Source organism: Ammospiza nelsoni, chromosome 1 (assembly GCF_027579445.1).
Source record: "Ammospiza nelsoni isolate bAmmNel1 chromosome 1, bAmmNel1.pri, whole genome shotgun sequence".
NCBI lineage: Eukaryota > Metazoa > Chordata > Aves > Passeriformes > Passerellidae > Ammospiza > Ammospiza nelsoni.
Window position 1 is genome coordinate 114104668 of NC_080633.1, and position 11037 is coordinate 114115704.

An 11037-nucleotide genomic window follows, 5' to 3' on the forward strand; every position below is an offset into this window, starting at 1 on the left:
AAGGCATTATTTACTGAAGTTATCGTTCCCTATTCAATTCTATAGAATTGAAATTGATCTGTTGAAAAAAATTCTATTTTTTTATGCAACAGAAAATGCCTTTCATTAATTTGTCAATTAGCTACTCAGAATCATTAAACTATCAAGATATTTCAAATGATATTTCAGATGAATTCAGAGACTCCAAATTCTGCCTGGAAAGTTATTGGAGGGCTCCTGACTGAAGGCAAAACCGCTCATAGGATAAAATACAGACATGACATATATCTAAGTATTAAGAGGAAATTCACTTTGCGCAATTCTGCAGGACTCCATGCAAAACATTTTGGTTTAGCTATCATGGCTGCTAATAAATGTAGATTTTGGAATATTTGCATAAATTAAACACAAGAACAGCTGCAATACATCAAAGGCAATATATGAACCAGTTGAATTGACTGAATGAAAACTGATGACATGTGCTTAACTGCATGCAAGCCAAACTGAGCACTGACAAACACAGCAAACTCTTGTTGGTGTGAAAGGAAATAGAACTGAGTTTGCCAGAGCTTAATTAGACCCTGCTCTTTTTTCTAAATATGAATAGGCTCCAGGTTGATTGCTGTGCAAATGATAATGTTTAACTGTACTTTACATTTCCAACTGTACTTTACATTTCCTGTGCTTATTTTAGAAATGTTTCTATTTCTTTCCAAATTAGAACAGATACAGAACTGTCACAGGTGGATTAATAATGTACCATTTCTCCATCTTAGATACTTTATTCTAAACTACTACTTTAAAGATGTTTCCAGGGATCATATGTCAGGTTTATATTCAAGCTAAGGTCATTTTACTCTATCATAGTCACATAAGGAGACATCTTATAAAGCATAACTAAGATCAAAATATTTTATGTGAATATTACATATAAATGAATCAAAGATAGTGAGCTAGTTACACATACTAATACTGGAAGTTTGATCTTCATAAACAGGTGTAATATACATGCAAACATACATTTCAGTGGGCCAAAAGGTACTGAGCAGAAAGAGCTAACCTTAAATTAAAAAGCAGAAAACACTTTCTATAGTTTGTGACTGAGCAACTTTAACATTTCTCTGATTTTTTTATACCACTGTCACTGTTATCCTGGCATTCTGAGATAGAGTGTGACTGCAAAGAAAGTGGTCCCCTAATACTTGAGAAGTTTTCTATTTATTCTAAGATAATACTTAACATATTTGTAATATTTAATGTCCAGATTTTCTCCTTCTCTCACTCCTTGTTCTGACAGGAAAGAAACAGCTATCCCAGCAAAAAGTAAAGATGGCTCTTCTGCCATTAGATGCTCAGTTCTGGAACAGTGGACTTCAGTATAAATGTGTAGCTAGGATTTATTTCAATGATTTTTAAAGCCCTCACTGCATCTTACATAAGTGATCCTCCATATTCCCATGCAGCTGAATCACACATCCATGCATGGAGTGACTCCATCATGTAGGTAATGTGGAGCCACCCTGTTCATGAGAAGCAGATATGAGTGTAAATTTGCCGTAACTTTGCCAGTCCTATCAACACAAATTATTTATTTTGTAGTGATCCCTTTTCTGAAAGAATGAAAGTTGACTGATATCTAGAAAAGTGACTTGGTACTGAATAAAGGGGGAAATCTGTACATGTTATCTTTATATAAACACCTGGTATTTGATCATATAATAATGGGAAGCCCAAATTGTGGTACTTTGATAATTTACTGGTGACAAAGAGGTCTATTGAAACTTTAGGTGCCTAGTATCAAATGCAGGCAATTATCCTGCTCTAGATTGACTTCTGACCCAGAAGGTTTCCCTGAAGGTGACAAGAAACCCTCTTATTAGTCATCACTTTTAATTTACTGTGTGAAAGACAAGTTCTGAAAATCTTTTTCCTAAATTTCCTGAATTGAAATTTGTGACAGCAGAGAAGTCTCTCATGTATTAGGCATGCTATGTGATTAACAGACTAAGAAGTAATTACTCTATCATGATTAGAGTAATAACATCACAGCTATCTCCTTACTTATTTTAATCCAATGGGATTTAAGGGTTTTACTAATCCAGGGCATACATCCACTACTGCCACATATACTGACAAGGAGGCATTTTCTGACACTTCATTTCAAAGTCATCATAAACAGTGCAGGTTAAGGAAGAAAAATTGTCTGGGTGTTTTCCAGTAGGGTTTTATTTTGCTTTTATACTTTATTTTAGAGGCTTGAGTAAAAAAGGAGAAAATAATTTGAGTAGCAAAGCCTTAATTAGATTTGTGCTATGTCACTCAGAATGCTGTCTAAAATCTGCAAGGAACATGACAATAATTGCTTTGCTGATGTAACTTTAAATGTTTTTCTTTAAGCCAAAGACACAGATTTCAAACCATGTAGTAAGACAACACATATTAAAATGCATTAGAACCAACTTACTGGAATTGAGAAAGAAAAACTTACTAGACTTCAAAAAACAACAACAACAGCAAGACACAAAAAAAAGTTTAACTGTTCTTAGCATTCAAAATTGTGCCTTTACCATGAGAGGTTTTTGCTTGGCTACATACATTTTGACCCTGTCTTTAAAAACAAAGAATTAGGATCAAATAGTAGCCACAATTTGTAACTCCAAACAGTATTTTCACTGGTGTTAAAGCCCATACTAAGCAAATACATTTTTAAGCACCGTTTTTGGTAAAATCAGTGGAGCACTGCACATCAATGACTTCTTTACACAAACAGACATACTAAAACATAGGATAATATCAAAATGGACACTAGTCAATCAAATGCTTGGATCCTTCATGTGTTAAATCTTGTTTATAACCTAAAGAATTGTGCCCTCAGTATGTAATCAATAGTCAATTAAACTCCTCACTAGAGCAACTGTTTTCCAATTGGCCAACATTAAAAACCCACAAAACCTGAGTAAATAGCCTCTAGGACATACACAAAAGTAGTAACCTCTAATTCACAAGTGACAAAATGAAGCACTCATCCTTAAATTGGATAGAAAGGCCTAACCATCAACCACCAAAGCCAAACATAAGCAAACAACTGAGCTGTTTTCTTTCTTTTTTTTTCAGTACGATGTCATCTGAATGCATGTAATGAAAAAGAAGATATTTATCATGACTATTGAAGTGTACTTATTCAGTATGTTTTAAAACAAGTCTTACAAATAATTCATATAGGATAATGTTCCATTTCAGTTTTGGGGTATTTTTACTTCTGTGAAATGTACTTGATAAACCTCCAAAAATTTTATTTTTCTAGAAAACAGGTGTTAAGAAGGGGGATCTTTTCCCCTCCCAAAAACTACTTTTAAGTGACTTGGAGAGATCTTCTTTAAGAATAAAATGATCTCAATGCAAACAGTGGCCTTGCATATATTTTAGGCATGGAGCCAGTCACTCCTTTCTCTCTGCAGCCTCTCAGTGGCTCTTTTTGTAGATGGTGCATCTTTCTCGAGCATCTCATTGGCTATGAAGTTTTGTTTATAACTTTCCACAGTGATCACTACTTTGCAATTATTTTTATGCTGAGTTAAGTACTTCAGAAAAGATAAGCCTTTATAATTCACATTAATAATATTATTCACATTAATAACATAATTTTAGACCCACATGTGATTTAAGAGATATAATTCACCAATTATATCTCTTAAATCACATGTGGGTCCAAAACATCACATCATTCTCATGCACATTGCCCTCAAACCTTATTAATTAAAAGAGGAGTCTGTGTGCCTAGATGCGTGGATGTATGTATAATTCTTTTTTTCATATCTTCTTCCCTGTATACGTGCTTATTTAAAAAGCAACATCATCTCCACACTTGAAATGGTGTGAGGCTAGAGGCTTCCTATCAAACAATAAATGTATTACAAAGCCTTATACCTGTGCACGGCCCTTCTCCCACCTCTCAGAGGCTCTCCCTGACAGACTAGCACCTGAAATAACAAACTACAAAAACACAAACACCTGCCATTCTTTCTTGATAGAAAAATCAAATTGTGCATAATGTAAAGGAAAAAAACACACCATATATATGTGTATATATATATGGATATATCTGTCTATATATATGTGTGTGTGTATATATATATATATATACACACACACATACATATGTGTATGTATATCAGCTCTTCAATTTGCTCACAGGCTCAGGGCCAAGCTAGACTAATACAAAATTCATGCTGCTCCTCAACTACAGATGGTAATGCATGCAGATTTACTTTGAAACCAAACTTCTGTTTTCTTTGCTATTCACTTTGCTGCATATTGGAGAAGTCCTGGTGTAATACAGTGAAAATTCTGACATTCACTTTTTTGGGGCCAGAGCTGCACACACTAGTAATTGGGTTTCTTGTTGTGCTAAATACAAGTCTTGTAAAAATATTAAATGGGACTAAAACAAAACCCAGAAGACCTCCTCATATTTATCAAAGCAATAGCTCAACAGAAAAGCTTTTCCATATGCTGACATCCTATCTTGCTCCTGGGACAGCACAGTGCACTCTGAAATGTTTGCTGCTCAGGGTACTGCAGTTCAATGAGGCTTCTCCCTTTTTGTGCCAGGACAGCATAATGCCTCAGAAATCCTTCACTGGGATTAATGGGAGTGAGAGCAAAACCCCTTGGAGCTCACTTCATTTGAAACACTGCTCTATACTTCACTATATTTTAGGTCTCCATGTATGCAATAACTACATTTTATCTTTGCTCACTCCCTCATCAGCTCTCAGGGTTGGTCCATGGGCCTGACATTCTCCACCACGATATGGAAGACTTCTGTCTCATCTCAGACTTCAGATGCCTTTTGTTCAGTGGCCTGGCTCTACTGTCTGGCAGTTCTATTTGCCAAGCACAGAGTATTGCTGTTAAAAGGCATTTTGCACAATACACCTAAAACCCCAAGCAAGTGGGGACAGGAATGTAGCAGTGGTGTGACAGATCTCAAAGCCATCATAACCATGATTGGTCCAAGCACTGTGCAGAACTGAAGGAACAGACAATCTCTGCAGTGTTTGGGACTTCCTTTCATCAAAGGAAATGAAAATCTATCCTGCTGGCTGGTATTTTTTGGGTGGAACTGACACCTAACCATGGTACAAGCAGAGATAATGGTTCTTCCCACCAAACTCTCTATAATTTTTATTAACTCTTATCTTCTTCTAAGCTTCTAAGTCTCCTGAATGCCCAGCAATTCCTGTTAACGCAATACAGTAAAAAAAAAAAAAAAAAAAAAAAAAAACAAAACCCAAAAAAACCCCACTAGCTTATTTACAGGAATAATTATCAGATGAGACTTAAGTATTACAAAGAACACTGTGTTATGTCATATCATATATTTTAATTTCTTAGAGACAAAGTTTACATTCCTTAATGGTCCCCTTTTTTTATTCCAGATCTGTAATTACATTCACTGAAGTAGTTTTGTGTTAGGCACAGCAGATTTTTCAGAATTTGGGACTTCCAGCTGTAATTATCACTACAGGAGAAATTATCATTACAGGAGATTTCTTTAAGTGAGGAAAAACACCAAAACTTTTCTTATGCCTTACATAGGATACATGAGTTTGATTTAACCATAAACTAAAATAAACTTCAAACATATTTTTCAAACTTAATTCATGGTGAATAATGGTTAAACTAGCACTATGTCATAGCACAATTTAGTTTTCTGCTGCTGATGTGTAAGAAATTTTGGCATTAAACTGAACTCCTAAGTGCACCCTCAAAGTTTAAATATTTTGAGGGCCAAATTCTCTTCTCTGATATGTTATTCTAAATCTGAAGTAGATATGCTCAGGAGGCTAATTTGAACATACTCTTAAACTCAGAGCAATATTTGTCTTCATTCCTTCATGCTTGAAAAATGACTACTCAAAATGTTTTAAAATGTCTTGTTGGTCTCCCAGGACAAAAGGGAAATTTCAGCTCCCTAACACTTGTAAGTTCAGATAGTTCCTTTCTCCACTGTGGTGGGCAATATGTAAGGAAAGAATAGTCAAGCAGATTTTTTTTATTTCTTAAGATTCTTTAAATCTAATTACATGGAAGCTATTCTGGTTTTGAGGAAAGTGTTTGGATAAATGTAACAAAGAAAATCGAAGAAGAATGACAAACTATTCTAGTTCCCCTGACGTGACATCCAAAAATAACCTGAAGCTGAATCTTCCCTTTGTGAAAATACATGCTTTCTTCATAAAAAAAGCTGACCACAGTTATGCATCAGAAGCAGGGGATGGTTATAAAAAAGATTACCCATTGAAGAGCTTTCATCACTAAGACTAAAAAACTTTAAGACACTTAGTGAAAAATATAAAATCACACTCAAGCATGATAACTTCATGGAAATCAGGCAAGTAAAGGATGTTATGACAGAAATTTTAATCATCCTGGATATAATAACTCTAAGGAACAACTTGTATTTTTAGTGTCATCCTACCAGGAATCCTAGAAAATACGAAGCTTGCTTTTTGGGTAGCTGGAATTTCTTCTAAAGGTACTGTTCAGAGTAAGTGCTCATTCTCATTAACCAGGTCACCAAGAAAAACAGGGACAGATCTGTGTGAGATAATACTTTTGAACATGTAGGGATAAAAGAAATAAGAAGTTAAGACAGCTAAAGTGTTGGTGAAACTGGTATTTCTATTGCATTGTTAGTGTTCTGGGTCATACAAGAACCATGACACAAATTTTCTAATGGTTAAGAAGCACATGACATGGAATATAACCCTGGTTATTAAGGGGCAAGAAAGACCTAAAGAGTCCTTTGCAGGCAGGTCAGAGCATCACACTGTCCCACACAGCTGAGCAGGTTTGAGTGTCCACTCTGTTCAGGCTTGCCCCTTTGCCTGTGACAAAATCACAGGAAGTAGAGCACAACTCATTCCCATGGCATAGCTCTGGCCCAGGAGCTGTCCATGAACCACCTGCAGGCAACATCCAGATGGGAAATCACAGAACAAAACCACTCTTGCTTTCATATCCCCTTTAAGCATCTGAACTGAGTGGTACATGTACAATGTCTGACAGGTCAGTGTTTCACTCTTCTTTTTCCTGCCTCATCAAAGATGCCCTGTGGGTGCTGTGCTTTTCCATTACAGCCTGAGCTAAATGAGCAGGACCCCATCAATCTAAGGAGGAGGTCCTATCCTCTCTCAGAGCTCTCCCCTGGACATGTGCTGTAGCCACTTGCCCCGTGCCCTAGAATTTACCCAGTGGTACTCCAGGTCAGCTTTCTCACAATAGAAATAGATAACCAAGCCCCTAAATGAAATAAAAGAAAGGTGATTGAGGAGGTGCAGCTCAGTGAGTGGCTAGACTAAAGCTGGAGAGAGTCCTGAAAGTGAGGGAATGAGAGAACAGGAGGGGAAGCACATTTTAGTCCTCCTGCTATTTAACTCACTGATAATACAGAGTGGCATCCTCAGAAAAGACCCAAAGAAAAGAGAAAACACACAGAAATCATTTGTCTTGCATTCTCTGTTCTGTATACAGCACTACTTCAGAAGCTTTTTGTTTCAAACAAAAGAAGTAATTAGCTGCTCAATTGTCTTTTAAATCAGACACTTGGGTTTGATTTTCAGCAGCTACAGACAATCAAAATACATAACTCCAGTTTCAAATGCTTGGCTGAAAACTCAACTGAATGCAACAACTTTCCTGTCTGAGGGGGAGATAAGCCCTCTGTTCAGCTGATGATCAGGTACTACCAGCTGGAGTAAAAAGCTGCCATTCATGTGTTGGTGACAGGAGTTATAAAAATAGGCTAATTACTTGTAAGAAAAGACTTGTCACAGTCCTCTATCCCAAAAAACAAGTACACACCATCATGAAAGGTACTAATTTGTATCCTCGGTGTTGGTAACAAAAAATGAGATGAATATAAAAATGGGACTAATATTATTTAAACTTTAGATCTGCTCTTTCTAGGCTGGAGAGACAGCTACCTTTGTGGCTGCCCCTAGGACACTGTACCTATGTCAGGGACAACTGGAGAATTTCTCTAAGGATGTTCATCTGTTCCTTTTGTGTACAACATAGTTATTAAAAGTAATAACTAACAGAAAACACTATCTTACTGTGTATAATACTGATGGGTTTAAGAAAATTCCCCTTCAAAGTTATATAAATATTATGAAATATTTCTACTTTCTATAGTTAAATAGAATTATTTAGTTAAGAGCAAATATCTCAAATGGGAGAGGCTGCCGTTCAAAACAGAATTTTTTCCTTAAACTGCCTGATAACAGTAATTCTTGCAATAATTATGGCAAAGTATAAACCTGAGACTAATTCTCAGGTTTATACTACTCTATCTTTCATACTCTTGAAAAGAACAATGTAAGACTTCAGGTACTCTGCTGTGAAAAACCATTTTACTTTTTTTCCTTGGGCTGTGGTCTTGTCCACAGCACATAAAGAATTCAAGCCACAGTAAATAAACAGTTATGACCAGTCATGCTGATAACCTGCAGCATCTTGTCCAGTCAGCACACAAATCCGTGGCAATCTGGTTTGGGCTGCCTTTCCATGATTACCAGAGACTTTACGGTCTGGAAAAGCAAGAATATCTGGAAGCTCACTGGGACATTACAACCCCTTACAGATGTACAGTGCAATACCTGGAGCAGATCAAGATGAGAATCTTCCATGGCCAGAGCATTGTTTACTTTTTGATGGATAAATTTTAGCCCAGTTTCTTTAGAATGTGCAGCAATCTCCCTGCACAAGTGCCGCCCTACCAATCAGTTGTTCTCCTATTAAATTCTCAATTTGTCACCCAACTTCAAGTTTTTCGAAAATGGAGCCTAATTTCATTTAAAACAGGCTACTGAACAGAAAAAAAGTCTGCCAGTGAGACTTGAGGAGGGCTGCATCTCAGCTTCACCCATTACCAGCCATCAGCCACAAGGGCGCTCTCCAGGGACACAAATCCCTAAGAAACTGAACTTCCTTGGGTTTCGTCAGCGTGGTTTCTCTCCAGCAAGGTCTGTGGCAGGCAACAAGAGAGAAATATTAGTTGGCCACAGCCAGGGACAGTCACTAGATTCTCCTTTTTTGTGGCACTGCACCATCCTAACTCACACAAAGCCCTCAGGCAGCTCCACTCCAGGAGGAAATGCTTTTGCAGGCTCTGCATCAAGCCTGGCAGTGTCAGTCTCCTGGGCAAGGACAGTGGAACTGTCACCAAGCAGCTGTGCTTGGCCCTGAGCTGTGTCTCACCAGGCAGCTGTGCTTGGTCCTGAACTGTCCCTGCTGTCCCTGCCAGGCCTGGGCCGTCCCAGCCAGTGCTCTCTGTCCAGTCTGAGCATCCTCTGAAAGGTGAAATAAGCCCCATGCCCAACTCTGTCTGCATCTTCTGCACCTGCCCTGTGAAACTAGAGAAGTGCATCACATGGGAACCAGCAAAGTTGGAGAGGAAGTTTAAAGGAGTACGTCCAGAGAGCTGCTGCTCAGATTGGTCATTCATTCTCTTTGTGCCCATCAGAGCAGCACTCCTCAGACTGGGGAGAAACAGGGCTCCCCCAGGGCTGCGCTGCAGTACCGGGAAGTTGGAAAGCTTGCTCTGAGGGGCTGTAGCTCAATGGTGGTCACAGCTGACCCCCCGGCCGAAGGTGCCGAAGCCCCAGTGACCCTGTCCTCCCTTCTGTCTCGGATACCCCACAGCTCGGGCCGGGGAGCGGGGCTGGGCCGTGCTGCCCTCAGCGGGGCTCGAAGTCAGCCGAGGCAGAGCCCCCGCCGCGCTGCCCCGGCAGTGGGAGCGCATCCCCGACCCGCGTTCCGCTCGCCCGCCCCCTCCCTTCCGCAGCGGGACGCGCCGGCCAAGGAGCCGTCGGGCTCGGCCGCCGGAGGCAGCGGCAGGGACGGGATCCGAGGGGGCTGCATCCCGGGGCTCCTGTCTCTTACCTCCGTGCCGGGCGGCGGCGAGGAGCCGCGGGGGCGGCGGGGCGGCGGCGGCGGCGGCGCGGGGCTCTGTCGGAGGGGCACCGCCGCCGCTGTAGCGCCGGGAGATCACCCGCTCCCTGCGCGGCGGGCGGGGCGGCAGCGGGCGGCCCTCGTCGCCCAGGGCTTGCAGGAGGATGTCGAGGAGCGCCCCCCGCTCGGCTCCGGCGGCGGGCACGTCCCTGCCCTCGGCGCCCGGCGGCGGCGGGGCCGAGGCCAGCAGCAGGAGCACGATGGCGGGCAGCGCCTGCCGCTTCTTCGCCCCTCGCATCTCTGCGGCGCTGGGAGGAGGCAGAGAGCGAAGGCGGTCAGACCGGGCCCGGCCCGCACCCCACCCGCCCGCCCCCCATGCCGCGCCCGGGGCACCCCCGCCCGCCGCTCCGCGCCCGGGGCCAGGCACGGGGGGCGCGGAGCGGGGACACCGAGGGGGCGCGGAGCGGGGACACAGGGGGGCGCGGAGCGGGGACACCGAGGGGGCGCGGAGCGGGGACACCGGGGGGCGCGGAGCGGGGACACCGATATGCCGCCACCCGCCGGCCCCGCCAGCCCCGTACGGTGCCGCCGCGCTCGCCCGGCTCCGCGGAGGCTGCGTTTAATAGACACGGATTAGGGGAAGGTTTTTGAGCGCGCCGCACATGTTCGCGGTGCGGGGTTTGGGGGGATTTGCTCGGCTCCCTTTGGCCCCGGAGTCCCCGCGCCCGCGGGCTCTGCCGGCGGAGCCCCCGCGATGGGGCAGACTTGTCCACTGCCACACCGGGGTTCGGGGAGCGAGCACGGACGGCAGCCGGATGGAGTTCACTGAGAAGCAGGTTACATTGGAAGTGCTGCACGTCAGGGTAGAAAGGGCGAAAACAATTACCGCAGGCTGCGGCTTCGAGAGCAGCACTTAATGCCCTAAGTAAGCTATTCTAATTATAGAGAACGGGCAGGATTAAGAGGGAGGGAGGGAAATTCTGTTATTTACAAACTGTTTTCTAGCTGGCCTGCCTTGCAAATCCTCTTGGGAGAAGGAGTTAACCGGAGCCTCAAGGGAGCCGGCTTTCCCCGACGGCTTCGGGCTCTCCCTCCCTC

The 11037-nt window shown here is 42.3% G+C and overlaps 1 protein-coding gene across 1 annotated transcript in view; it reads right to left on the reverse strand.

The window, feature by feature from the left end:
* ALKAL1 (ALK and LTK ligand 1) overlaps window positions 1-10237 on the reverse strand; it is a 31959-nt gene extending 21722 nt beyond the window's left edge. The window contains exon 1 of the mRNA XM_059490478.1: window positions 9931-10237. Coding sequence (XP_059346461.1) covers window positions 9931-10237 — 307 coding nt within the window. The remainder of the gene's footprint in view (window positions 1-9930) is intronic.
* Between the last annotated feature and the right edge of the window lie 800 nt (window positions 10238-11037).